This window comes from Lissotriton vulgaris, chromosome 2_1, assembly GCF_964263255.1.
Source record: "Lissotriton vulgaris chromosome 2_1, aLisVul1.2, whole genome shotgun sequence".
Lineage (NCBI taxonomy): Eukaryota > Metazoa > Chordata > Amphibia > Caudata > Salamandridae > Lissotriton > Lissotriton vulgaris.
Genome location: NC_141687.1, coordinates 1698410370 through 1698437427, shown reverse-complemented (window position 1 = coordinate 1698437427; position 27058 = coordinate 1698410370). Strand labels below are relative to the sequence as shown.

The 27058-nt window shown below is 44.4% G+C and overlaps 1 protein-coding gene across 1 annotated transcript in view; it reads right to left on the bottom strand.

The window, feature by feature from the left end:
- The window catches only part of LOC147733125 (pancreatic secretory granule membrane major glycoprotein GP2-like), a 183311-nt gene that overhangs the window by 1240 nt on the left and 155013 nt on the right, over window positions 1-27058 (bottom strand). Inside the window, exons 7-8 of the mRNA XM_086955865.1 lie at window positions 24437-24521; window positions 1440-1478 (exon numbers count right to left, since the gene is read on the bottom strand). Coding sequence (XP_086811991.1) covers window positions 1440-1478; window positions 24437-24521 — 124 coding nt within the window. The remainder of the gene's footprint in view (window positions 1-1439; window positions 1479-24436; window positions 24522-27058) is intronic.

The window sequence follows — 27058 nt, the reverse complement described above, 5'->3', positions numbered from 1 at the left end:
ATTAACCACTGGGATGGGCTCTCTCACTCTCCATCATCTATGCAGTCTATGATTGACAAGAATTCTTTAAAGCTTAAATGTAGACCAAACTAAGGGGGTGATTAGGATGGCGGGCGGACTAGTTGTAACGGGACTGCCCGCCTGCCATGTGGGGGTCCCACCACCCCAATTATGATGCGACTGCCACCACGGCGGTCGCATAGGGCATTTTAACATTGCGGCGGATGCTGCTGGCTGCAGCACCCGCTGCAATGGTAAAATGCCATGTTGTGCATTGTCATGCCTGCCACCTTGTGCATGGCAATGTAGGGGGGTACCATAGGTACCCCCCAAGTGCAGCCCCCCAATCCACCCGGGCCCCCAAAGCAAATCCCCGCCAGCCTTTAGAGGAATTAATTTCCTTCTCTTAATACATAGTGCCCTCCACAGGTTTACTTTATATTTGGACCTGTTGGCCACACCAGAAGCACTGTTTTCCTACTACTACCTTTCGATGGTGGCATCGCCGACATGGAAATGCCTTAAAAGCCACACATCATAATATGGATGGCAGTGTCTACAAGGCACCGCCACCATATATGTGCCCCAGATCCTCCCGGCTGGCAATCTTAACGATTTCCGACTGGCGGAAAAGCGGTGGATAGACTTTCCGTCTGCCGCGTTACCCACCACCATTGAAATCTGGGGGTAGATAAATCAGGTTACGATGGCGGGCGGTTCGCCACCGCTGGGCCATCATAATCAGCCCCTTAACATCTAACTAGAGGTGTGGTAGATTGATGGGAAGGGGAGTAACAGAGGAGGATAATACACCCTTTTGGAGGCCAATGTAGAGGGGTATGTAAAAAGAGAGAGAGAGAGAGAGAGAGAGAGACACACAGTTGAAAACGGTGGAGGTTGGCGGGATAGGCTAAGAAAGAGGCAATGTCAATTGGGAGAGACAGACTCAGCATGAAGGAAGAGGTAAAACATGGTACACTTCGTGGGCAGAGGCAGAGCTATCATCAGTGCAATAAATTCGCTTTGATGCAAAGACCGTCTGTTGGCCATTTATCCCTATCTTTGGCTTCTCAAACAGGCACCACGTAGGCCATTTTCCGAGCTTGCTTTAGGGCATAAGGCTCCTTTGCTATGCCATGGCGGGAGGGGCCAAAAGAAGTGGGACAGGCAAAGAGGGAAAGACAAGGTGTATGAGCAGAAGGGTAAATAATGGTGAGTGGCTGGCAAGATGAGGGAGAGTGATAGGCACAGAAAGGAGGGAAGAGAGAAAAACTGGAAAAGCTGAGTTGTTCCAGGTTAAAGAGATTCGTTCGGTGTTGCTATGGTGACTTTGTTGCCATAACAGGATTTTGACCAACGTCCCACTATATCCTGGACCCTGGGAATTACTTAGATAAGCAACGAAGAGAGAGCAAGAGATAGTGAATTGTAACTGTTACCTGTCTGTGAACTGGAACTGGAACTGGAATCATTCAGATCTAAAAAGTAAAAACAGAGAGTATTAAATAGAGACATTTTCTGGAGACCTTTCTGCCAGGCTGCTTAGTTAGAGCATACGTTATTCTTTGAATCTGGTCCTAACAGAATGAAATGATGAGGCCTTTGGAGACACCTTGCTGAGTAGAGGCTGGTAGCACTTAGACAAGTTTCAGCAGTTATGTTATAAAGCTAGTTATTTTGGAGGTTCTAGTGCAGGCCTTGTTTTCATACTCAGAAGTTAAATCTCTCGACTTACTAGCGACCACTGTGCCTTGACTGGCCGGGTCGCCCCCACGCTCCTCCTGCTCCGGCCTGGCTGCTCCTGCCTGCCGTGTTGTTTTTGCCGCTGCAGGCGACCCAGCCGCCGCTGAGCCGCCCGCACTCGTCTTTCCCGCCGCTGCCTACCTGCGGCCCCGCCAGCCGAATGGCCCCCCCGCTCCTGCCACCCAGCGGACCCTCCCTCCCGGCTCCCTTCTTATGGTGCCCCCAAGCACGCGCAGCGGGCGCGCCGATTTCGCACCGAAGGCGCGCCAAAGGCAAGCTCGTCTGCGCCCGTCTGCGCCTAAACCGCGCCCAGCGCCAGGACCCCTGGTCCCCACCGCCGATGCAAGACTACACGTAGACCTACGACGCCGCCACTCTCAACGCACTCAATGCCGGCCGGAACCCTGCCTGCTACCGAGCCACCCCGAGACGCACCCACGGACCCTTCGCCTGCCAAGCCTGCCGATTCACCTGCCACCGGACCTGCACTGCCCCCGCCAAGTCCAGCACCAGCAGCAACAACCTGAAGTGCATCCTGCTCAACACCCGCTCCGTCCACAGGCACGCCATGGAACTCTGGGACCTGCTCGATGCGACAGCACCGGACGTCGCCTTCCTCACCGAAACCTGGATGAACGCCCCCTCAGCGCCCGACATCGCCATAGCCATCCCGTACGGATACAAAATCTCCCAGAAGGATCGCGTTAACCAGACGAAAGGAGGCATCGCCATCGTACACAAGAGCGCTATCCGCATCTCGGCTAACTCCGACGAAACCTTCACCGCCGCCGAACACCTGCACTTCCAGATACATACTGACCACAAGACCACCCTCCTAGGCACCCTTATCTACAGACCACCGGGACCACGCACACAATTCAGCGAAGACATCACAGACTTCATCAGCCCACACGCCCTTCCCTCCGCCGACTACATCCTCCTAGGGGACCTCAACTTCCACCTGGAGAACAACAACAACAGAAACACCACCGCCCTGCTGGACAACCTCGCCAACCTCGGACTCAAACAACTGGTGAACACCCCCACCCACTACACCGGCCACACGCTTGACCTCGTCTTCTCATCCAGCAAGCACATCTCCTTCAGCCACGCCACCGGACTCCACTGGACCGACCACAGCTGCGCCCACTTCAGCTTCAGAAGAACTATGACCCACCACCACCCGCAACAGGTCCCCCGCCGAAGCTGGAGCAAGATCACCGCCAAGCAGCTCACCGCCTCCCTTAGCCAGAACACCCCCACCAGCACAACGGACCCCAACGAAGCAGCCAGCAACCTCACCAAGTGGCTGACCACCTGCGCCGATGACCTCGCACCACTAAAGAACCCTCCCAGCACACCCGGCAGCAAGAAAACCCCCTGGTTCACTGACGAACTCAAGGAATCCAAGAAGAACTGCCGCACCCTCGAGAAAGCCTGGCGGCTCGACCAGACCACAGACAACAGGACCGCTTTCAAGCACGCCACCCGCAACACCATCAGCTGATCCGCGCCACCAAGAAGACGGCACTCAAAGACAACAACGCCCACGACAGCAAGGAACTCTTCTGCATCGTCAAAGAGTTCTCCAACTCCAGCGCCGGAAACAACGACATCACTCCCTCTCAAGACCTCTGCCACGCACTCACCTCATTCTTCCACCGCAAGATCGCCGACATACACAACAGCTTCGACGCACAGACCACGCACCCTACCACCGAACCAATGCCCGCCACCACCACCCTCTGCAACTGGACCCCGATCAGCACCGAAGACACTACCCGCACGATGAATTCCATCCACTCCGGATCACCAACCGACCCGTGCCCACATCACGTCTTCAACAAAGCCGACGCCATCCTTGCACCCCATCTCCGAGGCACCATCAACTCCTCCTTCCACACCGCCACCTTCCTGGAGAGCTGGAAGCACGCCGAGCTGACCGCCCTCCTGAAGAAAGCAACGGCGGACCCCACCGACCTCAAGAACTACCGTCCCATCTCACTCCTTCCTTTTCCGGCCAAAGTCATCGAGAAGACCGTCAACAAACAGCTTGCCACCTTCCTCGAGACGAACGGATCCCTCGACCCCTCGCAGTCCGGGTTTCGGGCCAACCACAGCACCGAGACCGCCCTAATCGCAGCCACCGACGACATCAGAGCCCTGATCGACAACAGGGAAACAGAGGCCCTCATCCTCCTGGACCTCTCTGCGGCGTTCGACACTGTCTGCCACCGCACCCTAGTGAAGCGCCTCAGCAACATCGGAATCCGAGAGAAAGCGCTGGAGTGGATCATCTTGTTCCTCACCGGAAGAACCCAGAGAGTCCGCCTCCCTCCGTTCTGATCCGAGGCCACCGAAGTCATCTGCGGCGTACCACAAGGATCTTCACTCAGTCCAACCCTCTTCAACGTCTACATGAGCCGCCTCGCAGCCATCACACGCCAACACAACCTCAACATCATCTCTTACGCCGACGACACCCAGCTCATCCTCTCCCTCACCAACGACCCCACCACCGCCAGAGCCAACCTACACGAAGGGATGAAAGACGTCGCCGACTGCATGATGAACAGCCGCCTCAAACTGAACTCAGACAAGACGGAAGTCCTCATCCTGGGATCATCACCCTCCGCCTGGGGCGACTCCTGGTGGCCCCCGGCCCTGGGCACCGCTCCCAAACCAACGGACCACGCACGCAACCTGAGCTTCATCCTGGACTCCTCCCTGTCAATGACCAGACAAGTCAACGCTGTCTCATCCTCGTGCTTCAACACCCTGCGCATGCTCCGCAAGATCTTCAGATGGATCCCCACTGAAACCAGGAAGACCGTCATCCAGGCACTCGTCACCAGCCGACTGGACTATGGGAACACCCTCTACGCCGGAACCACCAAACTTAAAAGAAGACTCCAACGCATCCAGAACGCCTCCGCGCGACTCATCCTGGACATCCCCCGACACAGCCACATCACCGGACACCTGAGAGACCTGCACTGGCTCCCCGTCAGCAAGAGAATCACGTTCAGACTCCTCACCCACGCACACAAGGCTCTTCACGACCTGGGCCCCAAGTACCTCAACAACCGCATGACCTTCTACACGCCCACCCGCCAGCTACGATTGACCAGCCACGCACTCGCCACCGTACCACGCATCCGCAGAGCCACCGCCGGAGGAAGATCCTTCTCCTACCTGGCAGCCAAGACTTGGAACTCCCTCCCCACCCACCTTCACCGAACCCAAGACCATCTCTCCTTCAGGAAGCAGCTCAAGACCTGGCTGTTCGAGCAGTAACATACCCCTCTCCCCCAGCGCCTTGAGACCCTCCCGGGTGAGCAGCGCGCTTTACAAATGCCTTGATTGATTGATTGAGATTAGGACTGCCTTAGCTCACATTGCAAGATTCTTGCATGAAATAAAAAGAGAGAACTTTGTGTACCACTTCCACTGTGGGTCTGAGTTACCTGCTCAAAATATGGAGCTTTCTACCATTACAAACAGACCTAGCCTCACAAAAACTGAGGAAGGGCCCTCTTTCCTGCCCCCTCCCCGCAAGGTACACTGCAGCCATTTTCTTCTTCCACACTCAGGCAGGCAGCATGCCACCAGCCATACATCCTCAGTGCCCCTATGACAATCCGGGGTTCAGACTATTGTAAAAGCCTACTTAAGTGCTATGACAGCAGGTGATAATGCCGATGAAATAGAAAATGCATATCTACCCCACGTAGGAAGAAGGAACCTAAGTCTTGTCACAAATAGTATTCTTACGATACCTGCAGCGATTGTTTTGTTCCTTTATCTAATGATGAGGAGGAAATTAACTCAAATGTCAATTCCCACCTTAAGAAATTATGCACTAATGTCAATTGCGAGTGCTCCAAAATGTGCTTATTTATGTACTATTGTGAAGACCTTAGTAGAAAACGCAAACTGTCCCGAAGCTAAATTAAGGTGGCTAGGAAACAGTTGCCATCAATCACCAGTGACCATCAACAGGTCTGAGGAACTATCAGCCGAATCATATTGTTCCAGTACAATAAAACCCATTCTCAATCGCTCACTGGGCTATAAAGGACCACCTCTGATGAACTAACTGCAAGTCTATGCAAACTTTTAATGGTGCAACTAATTGGTTACGTGGAATTAATCTCCTATACAATAATACACACACTGTTTCTTTAACAGAGAAAAATCATGGTCTAAAGAGCATGGTAACATGGTTTTAAATGATAATAATCTAAGGAGGCCTAATAGTTCGATGTTCAAAATGTAGGCCCAAACGAGTCGAATATTCAAATATCATCTGATTCACCACCTATAGGTTCTGAGTCATCAAACACATAAAAAACTATCTCTGTTGTGGTATTATTGGCGAATAAAACATCTGCCACATAAACTATTTGGATTGATAATATTGACCGATTAATAGACATTACTTGACGGCCTCCTGTATATACTTTAAATCCATCTATTTCACTTGGTCCCCCTTTTACTAGTGCCATCACATCTCCTTTGAAAGTATTATCCTGAAACATAACTGGGCTAGCCTCAAAATTTAAGTATCCTGATTGGCTAGATTTTATTAGATCTCGAACCATCTGTGTATATCAAAAAGCATGGTATATTACTCACTTTCTTTGTGAAGATGTTGTTCATTAGAGCATTCTGACTATCGGTTCTGAAGATGGCCGTCCCTCAGGCTTATTAACTGTATTGGTAAATATTGAATTAACCTGTGTTATATATGGGATAAAGTACCCCTGCCATACATTATAATGATATTGCAAGTCACCAAGCAGGTCCATGGCAATATAAAACAATGAGGCCGAAGTCTGAGTTTCTTTATGAGGTTATGGAACTCCTTCGTGATTTGCCATAGCCTTATCATGTACTGCTTGGGTACATGGTCACACCATCACCGACCCCACTAATTACTTAAATCCTTGGTGCATAACTCTTTCACATGAAAAAGAGAGCATGTTTGCAAACATTAAGAATAAAAATAGAATAACTAGTGCAAAATTAACACTTCAGAAAAGTTGTTACCTAGTTATAGACGAAAGAAATTTGAAGAAGCTGAATAGAAGCCATTTTGTTTTCAAAATACAGCAGTAACATGAAGAAAATTTCCACTTGTTCTATATTTTTATAACAAGTGCAAAAAATCAACATGTTGCCATACATTTCTACTTTCTGCTTGGTACTGTATAGCTAAAAAACACACAAAGCAGAAGAAAGAAACACAACCTCTGTTTTAGTTGCTATAAACAGCTGCTTTAATTATGATCTGTAACCAGACCTGCTGTTTCCCTCCTCCTGCCTCTGCCAGCAGTGATTGTGATGTCGGAACTTGATTGTAATAGCAGTGGCAACTGCTAGGAAATTGTGGTTTGGGGAGCATTGTGGTTCAGTGCTCAAAAAGGGACTGGGAGCCTGTGCATGTTCTCCACCCAGTCTATGTGGTACAGCCAGGTGAAGAACATGCTAAGTGTGCATGACTGTTTAGCTGGTCCAAGACAGCTGGCCAAACAATCATGCACACTTAAGTGCTGCCCACTCCTCCCCCTGCTGGGTAAAACCCCTTAATACATCAACCCCCTTTTCTAGCGAGTCATTAGTGATAGTAGGTAAATTGCCAAACACCCCAGGCTCTAAACATTGAATGCAAGGTATAGTGACACGTATATGTGAAAAGAGTGCGCTCACAAAGCATCTAGGATACTGGTGAAAACATGACACCAGACTTTTGGAAAACATGGAACGCAGAGTCACTTGGAATCCTGCTGCAAAAAGTTCTTACCAAGTTCAACAAAGATTCTAGTGATTTTGTTGGTATTTGCAGTGATTCAGCTACGTAGATGAAAAAGTTGTGTGATGACCTGTCAAAATCGATAACTGAACTGAAGTGCTCCCTGTAAGAGATCCTTGCCACTTGTTAGAGGGTATGCTGAAAGCATCTTTACAATCTTCAAAGTTAATGAAGAATGCTATTTACTTTTTAGTCCATTCTGGTGCACTGATTTGTTTTGCATGGAAACTAAAATGCAAATATTTCTCATTGTGTGCTTTGTGTGGCATCGAACATAGAGTCATTCCAATTGTGTCACTTAGCTGGTGGGGTTCTCAGTCCTATGGGCCATGAATGCTATATTATCCATGTGGGAACAGTTTACCTTACTTTTGCTGACTGATGATTTCAAAGGCAGGAAACGTGAGAATCTTAACCTTAATCCAGCCCCCCTAGATAAAGTCTGGGACGCATTTAAAGCACATTTTAGAGGAAGCATGATAGGAATCAGTGCGTTTTATAACAAAAAGGAAAAGATAGACCTACGGGCATTAGAAGAAGCAATTAGACAGGCTCAGGGAAATGTAGCTCATGGTCAAAATATAAACAATGAAGTAGAGCTAACAAAGGCAAACAATAATGTAGCTGATTATTTGGAGGTTAAAGTAAGGAAAAGTTGGGAAGCGAGCAAATTTGCGAATCATGAATATGGAGAAGGCTGCGATAAAATGTTAGCTTGGAAAATAAGGGCCGATTATGCAAGAAATATAATTAAAGAAGTTAAATTTCAAGACACCGGATTGGACGTAACAGACGAACAAGGGCTCAAGCAAGCATTTACTTCATTTTTGCAAGAGCTATATACAGAAAACTTGATATTGAGATCTAGATCTCCCATATCTTACTGAAGAGCTTAAGGAAGACTTATCAGCCCCCTTTACAATAGAGGAGAATCATAAAGTCATCAAACATTTAAAGAAAGGGAAAGCTGCAGGTCCCGATGCCCTCCCCAACGAAATTTATTCTATGCTAAAACAGTAACTAATACCTTTTTTTTTAACAATTCTTTATTGATAATTTTTGATCATTCTTTCCCACCCATCCCACCCAATTATAAAAACAACCCCACACAAACAGGCAATGAATATAAACAGAAATATTTTAAATTAGGCGTTATGCTAATATTAAGCGAGACACACAACAGATAAGTGCAAAACCATACAAAGAAAATCCTTTCATATACACACAATTAATCGGCATTACTAGTCTGATCTCTCGATCCATTGTGTAACAGGATACCATATTTCTAACCCTTTTTTCTTCTTTTTAAGGCCCTTATGTTTGTATATGGCTATTTCCAGGCTATAGGTAGCAAGGAATCGTGCCCGCCATTGCTGGAATGTAGGGGGGTACAGGTCCAACCATGCAGATGTTAAGCAGATTCTAAGTACCGCCATTGAAATAAACAGTAATCCCTGCATGTTGGCGGATCTAAAGTTCCTATCCCCCCCCAGTATAATTTCCGCAATGGTGATCTCAATATTACTCTCAAATATTCCTGACAGAAACGTTGATATATCTTGCCTGATAGTATTTAGGGTTTGACATGTAGCTAACATGTGTACCAAATCTGCTTCGGGCTGAGCACATCGAGGACATAATGTGCCTTTACCGGTACTCCATTTGGATATTCTAGCTGGTGTATAATAAAGTTGAAAAAATGTCTTGTAAAATTGGGCTTGAAGTTTTGGTTGACATTAATAAGCGATTTGAGATTTCTAAAGCATTTCGCGTAAGGGGTTCTGTTAATTCTAATTTGTTTTGCCAATAATGGATATGCTTGTCTAGATCATCTGGGAGACTTACAACTAAATCTTTATAAATTTCACTAATTTTTAACACTATTAGTGCGCACCACTGTTTCGATTGCTGGAATTTTATTCATGGCCCTACTGCCACCCCCCTTTTTAGCAATAAAATCCCTAACTTGCAAATATTTTAAAAAGTCACACGATTCTAGCCCAAATTTAGTTTTTAGGGATTCGAATGAGCAGAAGCCCGTACTGTCATATAACGAGCCAATCTGTGTGATTCCCGATCTTACCCATCGTGTCATACAATAATCTGTAAAGATCTCAGGGAGATTGGAATTTCTAACTAGGGTGGTATAGTGGGAGAACCTACAGAGTCCCAAGAGTTTTCGCACATGGTTCCAAACAATATAAATACCTTTAAGTGTTTTAAAGCGGACCTTTTTGAAATGACAGTCATATGTTAACCTCCACAAATGATCACTTGTCTCTCTGCCTAGAATGAGTTCCTGTGGGATTGGGACTAACATATCTATATTGGGCTCTTGCCTGTGGGTTAAGAGAGCTCTACTGTATTTAAGGATGGTTGCCCACCAATAGATTTTAAGGTTGGGAAGCGCCAGCCCCCCTCTTTCCCTTGGTAGGATAATATATTTTTGAGCTCTACGTGTTCTTCCATATCCCCAGATAAAACAAGATAATATATTATCCATATCTTTAAATATTGATGGGTCGAAATTTAAACAGATGGTCCGAAAAAAGTACAGAAATTTCGGAAAGAATAGCATTTTAATAAGATTACATCTTCCTATGATAGATAAATATAAGTTATGCAGGCTATTTAAACTTTTCTCAGTCTTTTTAAGAAGTGGGTTTAAATTGAGACTTACTAAATTGTTTAGATTGGAGGTGATATTGACACCAAGATATAATGCATTCTCTACCACCCTGTTGTCAGAAAAATTGATTTGACTATTGATTACAATCTGGGTTTTGGTTTCGTTCAATTTATACCCTGATATATCGCCAAACTTCTTCTTCCATTTGTTTTAGTGTTTCCTCTGGATCGGCAGTGACTATTGCAATGTCATCTGCAAAAGCCAAGGTCTTTGTTTCACCATTGGCTGTTTTCCTGTGTTGTATTAAGTGGTTTGATTCTAGCCTTAAAATAAATGGATCAATAAAGATGGCAAATAATAATGGGGAGCAGGGACAGCCCTGCCTCGTACCTCTAGTCACATTAATGGCATCTGATAAATCCCCATTAACCATTACCACTGCCTCGGGAGTTGTATACATCACCTGAACAGCTTTAATAAACTGGTCGCCAATCCCACTTTTCGACATGGCTGTCCATAGATACTGCCAGGAGACCCTATCGAATGCTTTTTCGGCATCTAGCAATATCAAGGCCATAGGGTCTCCTGCCACTTCAGCCATGTCGAAAATCACCCTCTGAATATGGTCTGTGGTTGATCTCCCTGGTACAAATCCGTGTTGTCTAATGGATACAATTTTATGGATTAAAGGTGACAATCTACAGGCTAATAATTTAGAATATATTTTGGAATCATTGTTGATTAATGTGATTGGTCAATATGCACCAAGTTCCGTAGAATCCTTATTTTTTTTGGCAAAGACAATAATTTTCGCCCTGGCCCAGGATGCCGGAGGGCGTCCACCTTGAAAGATATGAATCATTAAGTTAGTAAGAATATCTTTCAGTTTGTTGCTAAATCTGACATAAAATTCGGTAGGGATTCCGTCAAGGCCTGTTGCTTTACCCGACGGAAGACTATTCATTGAGAGTAGAATTTCTATCCAATCCGGAATGACCGAGTGAATATCTTGATCCGATTGAGATAAACGGGGGCGTGTAGTCAATTCTAGATATTCATCAATACTGACCTGGCTACTACCTATCTCAGTATAGAGATCAGAGTAATAACGCTTAAAAGCTTCTCTGATTTCTTTAGGATCATGAGTTAATCCATGGACAGGATCTCTAATTGCTTTAATCATATTTTCTGAATTCTGTTGTCTAATACGAATGGCTAATTGATGACCCACCCGCTCACTCAGTTCATAGGTTTTTTCCCTGTTCACTACCGCTTTACTGATTGCTTTGGTGGTAAATATTTCAGATATTAGATTCCTTCCAATAGCTACCTCTCCTACCGCCCTTTCTACATTGACTCCACATTGCACCGCTCTAGCAAGGGCTTCTTCCCTTCTTATTAAGTCTTCCTGTAAGTTTAACAGATTTAGTTTTTCTTCTTTATTATTATTGATGGAAAATCTAAGAGTTTCGCCTCTTATACCTGCTTTCAATGCGTCCCAGACCACATCCAAAGGGGCACTACCCATATTAAACTTTTAAAATTCTGGGATCCAATTCTCCATATGTATACAGTATTTTTCGTTGTGCAATAAAGATCTTTCAAAGGTCCACAGGCTATGATATGATTGTATCGTCTCCATATTCATGCACATAAGTAAAGGATTGTGGTCAGAAAGAACCCTGGGTAACCAATCTATTGAGCAGCTAGATACAATGGTGTGTGAAACAAAAATAAAACAGTAACTAATTCCTATTATGTTAGACCTGTTTAATTCTATCTATATTGAGGGAAAAGATTTGCCTGGGTCTTGGAAAGCGGCCACTATAATTGTTTTATTGAAACCTAATAAAGACCCGAAGCTCTGTGAATTGTATAGACCGGTCTCCTTCCTCAATTCAGACTATAAAATCTATACACAATTCATCACAAAGCGACTGGAGAGGGTGATCGGTCTTTTGATCCATGAGGATCAGAAAAGTTTCATTAAGGGAAGGTACTTGCACGACCTAAAACATGAATTAATAGGTACAATCGATATGGCCACAATAAATGCTATACCGTTAACAGTAATGACATGCGATGCTGCCAAAGCATTCGATCATGTTAACTGGTTTTTTCTCCAAGAAATAATTCACCGTTTTAATTTAGGTAGACATTTTCTGCAGGCAATCAAATCACTTTACAAGAAACCTATGACGCAAGTTTTGGTAAATGGCTCCCTCTCACCACAGATTGTAATTGGGAGGGGTACCAAGCAAGGGTGCCCCCTTTCACCTCTGCTTTTCGATATGTATATTGAGCCGCTGGCCATAAAACTGAGGCAATGCCACGACATTATACCTTTCCAATGTACTGGGTGGAAGAAGAAATTAAGTTTATATGCAGATGATTTAATGATCTTTACGGGTCATTTGCAAGACTCAATAAAAGCCATTTGGGGCATCTTACAAAACTTCGGGGAGATTTCAGGATATGCAGTTAATCAATCCAAGACAGAAGTGATGCAATGGAACACACATTATACTTGCGACCAGATTCGGCGAAGTATTAGATATCTGGGGATAGAAGTAGTCCAGAAGATAGAATTAATCGCAAAAGTAAACTTTGAAAAAATAACATCTAAAGTCAAGACTCAACTTCAAAAATGGGAAGCACTACCTTTGTCCTTCTTAGGTAACTCAAATCTGCTAAAAATGGCAATTCTCCCAAAGTATACTTTTTTATTTAATTCTATACCCTTGGAATTCAGGAAGGAATGGGTAGCCAAGATCCAAGGTTTGTTTTCAAGTTTTATATGGGCAAAAAAAAACCCAGATAGCTTGGCGGAAGCTTAGGGCAAGAAAAGAGAATGGGGGAATTGCTAAACCGGACCTCCTGCAGTACCAAAGGGCATTTCATTTAAAAACCTTCAGGCAATTGTTAGGGGATTCCATCTCTTTTACACCTTTATTTAAAGCTTTGACTTCAGGTTTTCTGTCCCAAGCCCGGTATTTCTTGTTCAAATTTGGGGATCCAAAGTACTTCAAGAAAGCGAAACTAAAAATTGTATTGGCAGCATGTAAAGGCTGGTATCAAATAAGAACATCACAGCGTATACACTACTATAGTACACTTGCCCCTATATGGAGTTCACCAGGCACCCCAAGTTGTCTCCAAGACTCTTTAGCGGCCCCAATTCAAGCAAATTGGGTAGTAAGATGGAGGAGGGGTCTGAATTAATTTCTTGGCAAAAACTTGAGGACATCACAAGTAGGCATGGGCGGATTTTGCGGATTAGCAATCCGCGAATTTGCGGATTTGCGAATTTGCGGATTGCGAAAATCCGCAAAATCCGCGAATTCTCGCAGATTTTGCGGATTTTTTTTGGTGTTCGCACGGGTTTCTGCAAGTTCGCGAGGGTTTTGTACAATTTCGCAAATTGCGAAATTGTACAAAACCCTCGCGAACTCGCAGAAACCTGTGCGAACACAATGTGCCCAGCCTACTCATGTAACAGACATGCCGGCTGTGTGTGCGCCCTGGAAAGCCCACGGGTGGGGGGTGCACAGCACTTGCATCACCCTCTCTCTGCCTGCCATTGCGCGCATTGAAGCCCGTACATGCCAGTAACCCGATTCAAGGCCCCATTCTCCCGATTTTTTTTTTTTAAATCTCCCACTTTGCTCTTCTGAAATGTTGGCATGTATGATGTAACTATTTTATAATGGCACCAGCAAGCTGCCAGCGCTGTTGTAAAATAGTTACAAAGTTAGCTTGCACAGGAAGCACTTAGATAAAATAAAGCAGCACCTGCTTCGTTTTATCTAGTGGTTCCTGTGCAAGCTAACTTTGTAACTATTTTACAACAGCGCTGGCAGCTTGCTGGCGCCATTGTAAAATAGTTACATGAGTGGGGGTTCAACTTTTGAACCTGTTACGTCCGTGGATTTTTTTTTGCGGATTTTGCGGGAAATCCGCAAAATTCGCGGATTGCGGATTTCCCAAAAATCCGCAAAATCCGCGGGCGTAACGGATTTCCCGCTCATGCCTAATCACAAGGGGGACTGTCTCCAAGTTTAAATATTATCAATTAGCAAGTTGGGCCAAGTCTCTCAAAAACCTTGGGAACAGTAGCAACCTTTTGGAACAGAAGGCAGCCACTACTCCTACAGGACGTAAAGAAATAGCTGTATTGTATTGGATGCTAATTCAGCCTTAGGAAGATTCCCAGCAGTGGTCAGATTCGATCTGGAGGAGAGAGCTGCCAAGCTAAGACCTGGATATCATATGGCAAGTATCTCTTGCGGTTTTATGGCAAAATGTCAAGGCTGCTTCACTAAAAAAAAAAAAATGTATTTACTCTCCATAAAGTGTATTGGACCCCAAGAAGATTATCAAAAATTGGTTCCAAAAATGCGAAATGCCAAAAATGTGGGGAAGCAGACGCGGACGACGTACATATCTTCTGCCGATGTCCATCAATACAAAGTTTTGGGAATAAAGTAGGTGCAACGATTTCCAGTATTTTGGGGTTTGAAGTTAAGGAGAGTCTTTTACTAGTAATTTTTGGTGTGACCCCGGATGAGAAAGTTACAATCCAGATATCTAAAAAATCACAAAATATTAATGTTTGTACTCTTTTTACTGGTGCACAGGGAATTATGTATAAAGTGGATTTTGCCTTTTTCCCCACTAGAGTGTGAATGGATTAATTCAATGCATAGGTTCGCAAAATTAGATAGAGCTATACGTGTAACGAAGAAAAACAAATTCTGGAAGATCTGGGATGAATGGTGTAAAAGAAGATAACAACATAAACTTCTAAAGATACTCTTATGCGTAAGTCGAATTCTCCAATCTCTTTTTTATCTTGTGTTGTTCTTCTCTTTTTTTTTTTCTCTTTGGAGTCCTATGATTACGTTGGCAGCCGCACAGGCCAGGAAAAGTCCAAATTATATGGACTGAAAATCCTGGGGCAGAGTTATCTGCAGGACCTGTAATAATGGAGAGTAAATGGGGGGGAGCACGCAGAGATGCAAGGTCCATGGTTCGGGCGGGATGAGGACCCGACTTGTGAAGAAAATTCACATGCCCTCTGTAAAAAGAGTGATCGGATGTCCTTATTCTAGAGAACCTTGGAGCAGGTATCAAGATAACTCCGGCTAACGCCGCTCTCTTGCTGCTTTCTCTTGTCAATACTCTTAATTACATAAGGGCTAGACACAAATGAGGATTTAAAAAAAAAAAAAAATGTGAGAATCTTTGGTCACATGTTGATAGTGATTTGAAAAAAGTACACTCTACTGCATTTTTAGATTTTTACAGGAAATCAGGACTGCTGTAGTAGACATGATAAAAAGACTAGAGTCTGAAAACACAATTGTCTACCAAGTGTTCAGCATAATTAGTGTAAATGGGAAACACCTCCGTGAGAGTAGGCTGGGCGACACTTTTAGTAACTTTGGCACTGCAACATATTCCATGTTAGAGTGCTTGCCAGCAGAGAAATGTTTAGGAGCTATTCAGGAACTTTTATTTTACAATGTATGAGAAATAGCCCTTCACCAACCTTGGCATTTGAAGTCAATGACGCCTCACTGTGGTACTCTGCACAAGTTATGGATCCCTTCCGTAAAGGGAAAATTTACCTGGAGTTTTAAAAGTGCTGACTCATTTTTAACTATGAGGGCATATGCACCCAGTTCAGCACATATGTTGCAGAACCTATCGCAGAGAATCACTATCTTCAGGTGCACCAGTTTTGGCATGAATAGCTATGTCATTGGCCAGAGTTAGCAAATTGTATACTGGCCATTTTGGCGTTGCCTGTCTCAAGTGCCAATTTTGAGAGGGCCTTTTCACAGATGAAAGTTTTCATGGGAAGGTAAGAGCGAGCGTGCTTGACCAATAACTCACTGAAGAAGTATTGGATGGTGTACTACGATGAGTTTGATTTGTAAAAATGTATTTGGACCTCATTTACACTGTACATGCACTGTGGATATACCATGCACTACCAGTGCAGAAAGCAAGCCATAGTAAAAGCAAAAAGTTCCATAAACACCGGAAACACACTGTTTCTGTGGTTGTTAATGGCACAAAAATATATGACAACTGATACCCACTGTGTTTTTTAAGGTATTAAAATCACTTGAAAACACTGAAAAAACCTACCAGTATTTATAAAAAATAGAAACTGAAAATAGGAAAGCCTAATTATAAAGGTATTAGAGACTACTTTTTAATAAAGGGATTTCATAAACCCATGTATTATAAAATCTATATAAGCTGATTGTATAGATTTATAATGTGTGATTCTTAAATTTCTTTCCCGAATTAACATTTCATTCTACAACAGAGGTGTTGGCAAAGCAAGGGACTCTGAGATGTTAATCAAATTACATAATTTATTATCTTCTATAAACAATAATAATATAACAGTAATTGCAAGAAATCTTAATGTAAATTTCTACCCAATTTCAATGTTCACCACCCTGCACTAGGGCGATGACAAAGTTGGGGGCGTGCCTTAGCTAGAGAACAATATTTAAGCAAACTAGTATTATGCCACTTCAAATGGGTGCATTGGTCACATCCCATGGCCTTCAGGCAAGCACTGTATTTGATAACCCCTTGTTACCAACATATAAAAGCACCTTGGACATCCCATATGGATTAAACATTGTTACAACTTTCAGACTGGCACAGAGTCATTGATATGAAGGTGACGGAGAGGCCTAAAAGTGACCATGAACCACTTGCCCTTTTGATCAAAGGTAGTGGTATTCTAGATGTAGGTCCCAGATATACACAAGGCTCTAAAATAACTCTGTCAAGTTACAATAGGAGAGTAAAAGTTGGATTCAATAATAAAGATTGGACTGATTCATGAAATTTATAATGATGCAGTTCCCGTTATGAATATGTTGCTATCACTTGACAGTGACAATTCATTAGTTAATAGTCATCAACAATTGTGCTGTGTTCTGGCCTCTCATTTTACTAGATGGATACAAACATAAACAGAGAAACATTGGTGGCATGATAAGTCCTGCAAGGTAAAGAAGCGCAACTTTTAACACCTATTCGCTCTTCGAACAAGGTGTAAATTCATGATGCTCAAAGACTGTATAAAGGACTAGCAATATTTTTAAAAAAGTACCAGGAAATCCAATTTTGAGCTTTAACCAATGCTTTAAAATACCATTACACTAGAGTCTTCTGTCATATCATATCCCGTAGCACCTCGTTTAATATGAGAAAAATACACACACAGCTGCGGCCCATGCAGGTAAGAGCGGTGTGGCAGTTGGGCCGGTTGGCGGAGATTTAGACAGACAACTAAGAGGGGAAATTAAATATTGATTTAATTTTCCCTTGTGGTCGTCTGTCGAATTCCCATCCGCCCAATCCGGCCCCACAGCTCTTACCTGCATGGGGCACGGCTTAACACACATATTGTCTTCAGAGTGGATGACACATTGCACTACTTTATATAGTGACATTGTAATTAGTACTACCTCCTTGTTCTCTTTTAATTGCAAAAAAGCAAGAACCAAAAATCTATGGGGCCCTAATATTTGACCATTTGAAATACAAAAGCGAGATGAGCACTTATTCCTGATCCTGGCTTGGTGCTTAGATTGTCCCTATTTTTAAACAAGCATTGGGGTATCCAATAGGTCTTGCCTTTGGGACAGAGTATGTGTTTAGCCATGCAGTACATAATCCTGAGTGCAGTGCTACCAGGGCTTGAAGAGCTATAGAATTACTACTGATGGCCAGAAATGGAGGTCGCGCTTTCTCCTATTTGGCTCCATCTCTTTGGAACAAAATGCCTTTCAACCTTCGCACAACCTCCGATCACACTAGTTTCCGAAAGAAGCTTAAGATCTGGCTTTTTTGCTAATCTTGCTACCTACCCTTTTGGTCAGAATCGTCTGCATGCGCCATGAGACTCTTTGGACGTGATATGTGCGCAATACAAATATCCTGACTTGACTTGACTTGACTACTTGCTGGGTCACGCGTTCTGATTCAGTAATGCATGCTTGCCGTAGGACACATTTATGGACACATTCCAAGGCTTTTTAACGCACAGACAGAAAGGCAAGTACCTCGATGCAAGTCAACAGCACTATAACATTTTGTGTGAGACTGCATCACTAGAGTATTGAACAGCCTGAAGAAGCATCGTCAGGGGCAAGTTATGCTTAACACAATAATATGACAGATTTAACACGCCTCCCGCTGAACACTAAGCACTGCATTTACAAAAGTCCATTTGTTTGAGCAGCTTTAGCTTTTGTGATCAATGCTTTTCTCCAGGAGTGGAAAGAAAGGAATCAAGACGCTATTTTAAATGATTCTCACAGTCTTTTACCAGACCAGAAGACAAGAAGCATTATGGAGGATTCAAATGTTGCTCTTGGTCCTTTTCGAGCTGTCTTGCCAACCCCCCTCTTCTATTTCCTTTACCGACCTGTTCTTGAGCCCATCAGGTCAACTGCAATCCCGGGTACCTCATAAACAACTTCAGTTTGTAGCATGAAACCATTCAGGTCTCATTGGTGAGTGCAAAGACTTCTAAGTTAGGCTTACTACTTCATTGACTGAACCTATCCCTATTCTACTCACAGACGTTATCAAGCAGCGTGGGGTGATGAGCATGTTGATGCATGGAAAGGGATCTGGATCCAGTGAGAACGGATATGACCTTTCTGTTTACCTTTCTTGCTAGACTGGCGAATGAAGGGCTTTCTTATCAAAAAGTTATTTCCTATCATTCGGCCATCTCAGCAGATAACATGCATGTAACAGATTAAGCTGTAAGTGATCACCCTCTTGTGTCCAAACTTCTTTGGGGAATAGGATGTTGCACCTCCCCTAAACCCAATACTAGTTTCGTTTAAGAAGCGTCTATTCTATGTTTTTTCAAAATTTACTGCAGGATGACTTTTTATTTTGGAAGCAATTGTCAGCCAAACTCACAATGCTTCTCTGTTTGCAATCGTACAAAACGGTATCTGATGTGAAATTCTTGGACTAGTCAGGGAGGTTCTTTATGCCTGAAGATATTACCTTTGTTTTGTCTAGAGAAACGAAGATGCCCTCATAACAAATTTCCTACTCTAGTTTTCCAGCAGACCTCTTTCAGTCAACTTTTTATTTTTTATGTTCGCCCTTATGATCCACTATCTGGATCCTCGTTAGCCAGGTGGATAAGATGAATTTTGTTAGAGGGGGTATTAACACCTCCATTCTCGGAGCACGCTCTGTCAGAGGGGCGATGCCTTCTAAGTCATACTTCCTAGAAATTAGGCTAAAAGATATAATGTACATGGCTGTTAGGTCCTCAGAATCAGTTATCAAACAGTTCTATGCCTCAGCAGGTAACCCACTTTCAATTGGTCTCGTCAAATAATCGAATTATTTCTTGGATTCGTAAACGATAATTTTTAATTCTATTAAGGGCACAGGCAAAGATTATCCCATGTGATGATGACGTCATTGAGGATATGTAATGAAACTATACCTTTTATTGTACACTCATGTGCTATTGTGATCCCTCCCAATACTTACTGTAAAGTCTCTTTGTTCTAGATAAGTGATTTACCTTTTTGGGCTCAGTTGCAGATCACAGGCAACAGTAAACTCCTTGATATGTCGAATTATTATGTGTTCCTTGCAGCAAGAAGAGGTGGTGTTACACTGTTACTTGGGATGAGGCTGATGACTAGCCATATTTCATGGTATTTGTAGTTGTTTTCTAATAGAACCAGTTATATTGTCGTTATTTATTTTGAAAGGATTGGTTTATTACCGTTTTAATACTGCTGCTGTTTATTAAACTGGCAAAGAGAATACATGTCCTTCACCTCTGTGTCCTTAATATAATTCATAATTCATGTTTATGAGTGCATAAAAATCGTTGGTTGCATGAAGAAGGTCATTTCTGTACTGATCAACATTACCCTCAGATGGAACAAGGACTGCCTGGCGATTTCTGAACAGGCAACAAATGGTATCTGGCCCATGCACCAGTTGCAGCTCGAAAGCCACTCCGATGCATGTGCTGGAGGAGATATACACTGGAGGGAAAATGCTATAGTTCTAGTACATCTGTGCTATGCTAATGCTATAGTTCTAGTAGTTGCTGTGAAACACCGACAAATAACACACACACACTCACTCATTCACGCACTCTCACATACACAGAGCCTGTTAAATTCCCTTTAAAATACACTCACTCTTTCACCCACTCTCACATAAACAGAGTCTGGTAAATCTGCTTTAAAGTATTGAGTTGTAGAAGAAAAATGCGGCTTTGAGAGTCATTCCTTGGTGTTTTAGCCAGATTAGAGCTATGTAAAACAGAAATGCCACTGTGGGTATGCTTCTTACATGATATGTGCGACTTTCACTTGTCAATGGGCTAGCAAGATGAAACGAGGGTCATGAAGTCCAAAGTGCTGGAGTCATGGAACTGGACCCTCACAGCAAGCCCAAATAGAAGACTGAAGGCCAAACCAAAGGTCCTCCATGGGATGCCGGGTCCACCGCAGTGCAAGCTCCCTTCCTTGAACCAGCAGAGAGCACTTATACAGGCACGGGAAACAACTGGAGATCAAAGGCCCCAGTGGCATAGCTCACGACTGGTTGAGAAGCAACTGGAGGGGTGGTACCCAGAGTGACATCTCACAGTATGATTATTAATGAGTGTGAATGGCTGGGAAGAGAGTTCAGCCTCTGCAGAAGGGCCCCTTAAGGCCAATGATTCCCCATCAATTTTCAAAGGAGACCTAGAAGGTAATTCACCTAGGATCAAACGATGCCTGGGTGTTTCCTCCTCCTGGTGGGACGTGGCTCATGTGTTTTAATGAGCTACACACCATCACTGACCAGTTGGACACCTAGGACAGGGCCACCCATCGGTCAGAAGCCATGACCAGCTCAAGTGTTAGGAAATCAGAAGCATAGATGTCCATGAGAATGCAATGGGGCACATTTCGGGATGGGCTGAAGAACCCTAAGCGACCGAGAAAGTGACCACAGTAGCAGTCATCAAACCTAAAAGAGTCCTCCCAGGTAGTTATAAACTCACACTCACAAAGACACACACAGATGCACACACATACACACACAACACTCACACACAAACTCTCACATGCGCGCACACACACCTGAGAGCATTTTCCTTTTCTTAACCACAGCTGTCCGCATTAGGTCACTTCAGCTCCTTCTCAGCCGCATGGGCAGCCACACAGCCCCCTCCCATTCGAAGCTCTGGAAATCAGCGCTCATGCAAGAAGATGAAAGCCGTAACCTTTGCAGTGTATATAGCATGTGACCCTGTGATGTCAGACCCATGTTACTGCACTGTGCAGGCTTCAGGGTTCAGCTCACTGCTGCAGAGCAGCCTCTTGCCTTTCCACCCCACCCTTTATCTAACTCGTCACATGGTGGGGTGTGGTGAGTGGGGCTTGCAGATCTCATCCCCTCCTCTGTCGTGTTGGGAAAGAGTCGGGTGTGAGGCTGATTAGCCTTTGGCCATGGTCAGTACAGGGTGGCGTCCAGGGCTACCTTTGTGAGTGGGGCTACTGCGCGTCATCTGTAGGGGTGGCCGCTGCGTATGGCAGGCTTATGAGGCCAGGGTTGTGTCTTTATCAGCACTGAAAGATATGTGTGGGACTTTCATGCGCATGCGTCAGACACCACACAGACTGAGTGCCTCAGCCTTTCTGACCCTCACTAAAAACAAAGCCACTCGTAAAAAAACATAAATATGAGAATATTTTTCACATTTAACCACACTTAAAAAAACATAGGAGACACCCATGTTGTTGACGAGCCAATACTGCTGTTCTAGAAGTCTCATCATAAGCCGTAGGCAACATACATCCTCTTCACAAGGCAAGTATAGTAACTTTGATCCCGACACTCTCTTCAGCCATCAAACAGACTTTGTGGAGGTTGAACATCAGAAGCCCTGACAAGTGTCACTCATCAGGGGTCCTGCTAGCGGAAATGCATTAGCATTCCCACACTGAAATAATTTGTCACGCAGTGTCAACGGCTGGCCTGTGGCAAAAATCCATCACTCAACTCACCATAAAGCTGCACAATTGTAATTGTTATATTTTTTGGAGGAGTGTGCGGACCTTAAATGATGTCTGCTTTTTGCTGTGTTTCTGGGTCCACAATGGGTCTGTCGACCCTAACCAGGGACTGCTATCCCGGAGTCTGCCAAAGGACCTCCGACCCCAAAACAGAAATTCTGGGTTTGCAAGTCCAGACCAGGGTTCAAAGGACCTAGCTACATAAACACATAATTAAAAAAATTAGGGGCAGAGATGGCCTATTTGCCAAACCACACCACGTCATCCTTGTGGGAGGGGGGCGGGGTGGGGGGTTGGGGGGGGGGGTTCAAGGGATGCTGCTGCTGCTCTATTATGCCCCCACTTTTTTCCACGACCCACGGACTGAGCCCCATATCACGTTATGGTGGCTGCAAAAAAACGTTTATTTTAGTGCCCAGACAATAAAGAGAACATACTCCCTTATCCAACAAGATACATTTATTTAATTCCTACTGGAGCCTGACTGGGAAGCACAACTTGTCTATCCTCCCCCTTACCTCACCCCACCATTTTACTGTCGCCCTTTGGAATATTCCTTACGAATCTTGACATATTAAAAATAAACTACTTTTGCTAATTGTCTGGGATGTTCAGTGTAGAGTTGACAAGCAGTGAGTAAGCGTTAATTAGCAAACCAAAAAATGGCTTAAAAATAGAAACTGAGGGCCAGATTTATGACAACTGGCGCATCCCTGCAAATCAGCAGGGATGCAACAGGTAAGATGCGTGACACAAGTTTACCCTTGCGTCACCACAGATGTGCTGCATTTACTATGCCAAAACAACGGTTGATGGACAGAATGCAAACAATGTCATACATTCACCCCAGTACCGAGATCTGGGCTTAAATCCATCGTTATTTTGCACTCCACACCACCCCAGTTTAGACATGGCGATGGATTAAACCCAGATCTGTGACTGGGGGTGAATGTTTTGCCATTGTGCAACATTCAGTTTATCAATTGTTGTTTTTGCATTTATCACCCCGAGTGGGACGGGTATGCTCAGATGTGAGTCCCGTGTTCTCCACACCACTGGAGTCAAGCTATCCTGGCTAATGACGGCTGATAGTCAGAAACCGGTTCCCATGAGGCACAGGGTCAAGAATGATTTGATATGGCCATGGCTGAACTGGGGTGGTGAGCAAAATTACGATGGATTAAACCCGGATCTGTGACTGGGGGTGAATGTTTTGCCATTGTGCAACATTCCGTACATCAATTGTTGTTTTTGCATTTGTCACCCCAAGTGGGACGGGTATGCTCAGACGTGAGTCCCGTGCTCTCCATGCCACTGGAATCAAGCTATCCTGGCTAATGTTGGCTGATAGCCAGAAACCGGTCCTAGAATGCTTGATTCAGGTCCTGGAAAGACATGGTTTGGCAGTTCAGGCTGGAGTGTTCCCATGAGGCACAGGGTCAAGACTGATTTGTATATGGCCATGTCTGAACTGGGGTGGTGTGGTGAGCAAAATAATGATGGATTAAACCCAGATCGGTGACTGGGGGTGAATGTTTTGCCATTGTGCAACATTCCGTCCATCAATTGTTGTTTTTACAATAACTATGCAGGTGATCGTGGTGCAAAGATAAACAGATGCGTGACACATCTCCTGTCGGAAGGGTGGCGCATTGCTGGAGTCATGTCTCAGAGCGACTCAACTTCAGCAATGCTTGTGGCCTGCCCATACATAACGTGGTGCCTCACGCCTTATGCCTACTTCAAGCAGGTGCAAGGTTTTGACGCAGCGGAGTCGGAAAAGTGACTGAGTGGAATCTTGTAGATTTCACTCAGGCACTTTACAGAGGCTTTACTGCGCTGGACCCCCCCCCCCGCGCCAGAACACCCACATGAAACCTGATGCAGGTTTCATGTGGCGCAAGGCTTTACAATGTGATGCATCTCCCTAGATGCGTCACGTTGTAAATAGGGTGCAACGTGGCCCATGGTTTACGCCGCCGCTGGGTCACAAAAGTGATGCAACAACTGCGTAAAAGTAGAGCAAGGGGCTCGTAAATCTGCCCCTGAGTCTTAACCATACATACACAGTCTCTGTGACTGACAGTGCAGCTTCTGGGTGTCACTATGCACTATTTGTTTTCAGTTGAATAACATGCTGTACAGTACCTTGAAAGTAAAGCGGTCCCACGCCGAAAATGGATGAGCTGGGCGTCCCCGCTTTGTCTGATCCTGAGCGGCCACTAGGGGAACACTGAGGGAAAAAAACGTATGCATTAGAGGGTCGCCTGCTGAGTCAGAACATACACGTGCTAGGAGGGCAAAAGGCAGCATTCTAGGCGAGGAGAAGACCTTCTTGCATAAGACAGGGAGCCAGAGAGAGATGCAAGCTCCCGCTCATCACTAGACCGTCCATGACGGAGTCCACGCTTTACACCACTAACATTGACCTTTGTCTATCTGTTACAATGAAAATGACAGACCTTTAAAACTCTGGCAGGATCACAAGCCGGTTGGATGGGTGCCAAGTATTTACGGCATATACTTCGTATTTAAAGTTTTGATTGTGAATTGGAATTTAACAGCACATCCATAATACACCTTAAGTCTACACACCATGCGAGTTCCGACATACACCACAGCTAATTCCAGTCTTCCAGCTTATTGCTGTATCAGCCTTAACAGAGGGCGCCATTAACATAAACTCCCAACTATTCTCTTATGCAAACTCAGCATGTCACCATTACTAACGCTCCAATTGATACAGTTCTTATCTGTAAAACACACATTTCTTCCCTCGCTCGGTGGCGGCCCTGGATCGCTGTAGACAGGCTCCATCTGAAGATTCAGCTCCAGAGATTACAAGATGAGGCTTCAACCATCTGTCAGCGACAATCAGAGCCATGGTGTCCTTTCATGGAGAGGGCACCAGGGCCTGCCCAGGAACTTTCCTCAGGATCGGTATAGGAGAGGGAAAGATACCGCAACTGGGTTGGGTAATAATGGCTAATTCCTCCCATCCGACCACAGAGGGCCCGCTAGCCCTCCCACCCATTGACTAGTGCAGGTGGTCCTGGGATATTGGACACCGAGGGGCCCCTAGAAAGAAACACCCACCACTAGTGAAGCAATGCTCTAGATGTACTTCAGTGTCTCCTGTCCAAGCAACATCCCTCATTTACCAAGAGGGAATCAATTATATAGTGTAAACTTCATCAGGGCATCTTTTTTAGCCACTGGACCCCTCTTACTTGCCCTCTGGGCAGTTTTTGGCTGTTATACTTCCTCTCTAGTCTGGTAATCAGCATTTATTGGTATTATCAGCAGCATTGATACACACACGTAAGACACTGATGGCCAGGGACATTATGGAAGGTAAGGCAGATCACGGGGAGGACTGCAGGTTTCTAGGTTTGCATGCATATGAGAGCTTCCAAGACTATGTGGCTATTGAGACATGTCTCAGGCATCCATTCCACTGGATGGCCAATGGCGAGAAAGCTCCTTATAGCAACACGCTGGCCAAATAGGTTACTGCATATATTGCAATTAACCAGACCACTTGCATTAAGGGCCTATGAATGTAATTCTTTTTCAGCCTGAAAAATGCAGGATTACCTTGAAATCTGTCTGTACCTTATGAAGCTTAAAGGACAGGGCTCCCTATCAGAATTATAATACCCTTTGAGGTGACTCGTCTTTCAAATCACCCTACATACATCCAGTGTCTTCATATGCATTCAGCCAGTCTTGAAAGAGAGGAGAACTCGAGAGAATACTGACATATTTATATCTTCAATTTTTCAATAAAAAGTATTGTTCTTTTTTCAAAGTGTCTATTAGGATGACACAATAAAAGTCAGTATAAAAACATATACATAAAATCCAATATACACAGTGGTAGTACCTGGCATTTAAGGAGGCCAAAGGACAATGATTGATTAGGTAAAGATTGACCTGGTATCTCAAACATTTGAGTTAAAAGAAGAAACTTTGATACTCGTTTTTCGTGAGACAGATAGTCAGGCAGCATAACCCTCTGCAGAGTCAACGAGCTGGTGGCTAAGTTCAAAGTAGTCATGCCTTTCTGTGGACATTTTAATCTATTAGCAGTGGCGTAGGAAGAGGGGTGTGGTGTGTGCGAGGGGGTGTGACAAAATGGCAGAAATATGTGTTTTAAACACATATTTTTGCCATTTTGTCAAGCCTGGAGTGACAAGAAAACACTGAGGCGGGTGGCAGAATGGCAAAAATATGTATTTTAAGCATATATTTTTGCCATTTTGTCAAGCTGGGGGTGACAAGAAATGTTCCGCATCGGGTATCACTTGACATTGCAACACCACTGTCGATTAGCATATATGCCACTCTCTCAAGACTCTCCAAAATGCTGATCCTTATCTGAAAATGTGTCTTGTCATGTTTTAGGACACCCTGGTGGCGCAATGCCCTGCTCTACTTTGCGTGGCTTAACGTCACTTTGTAAATAATTTACCCTTTTCATGCAGGTATCTGAGTTAAAGGGGCGTGCAATGGGTGTTGCTGTGGTTGTGCCACCACGACACCCATTGCTTTTTGACGCTGCCCCCCTATTTACAAGGATCTTTAAATCTGAGTAAGCACCAAAAATGCCACTAAAAAGCAGCCGCTAGATTGGCACAACAAGGAGAAATACTTTTATTTCTTCTTGTTTTTGCTTTGTCTGTGTACTGCATTCACACATAGAAAGACCAAATCATCTTTAATGATTGTTTCTGTGCAGGAAGAGTTTTTCCATTTTGGAAGCATTCA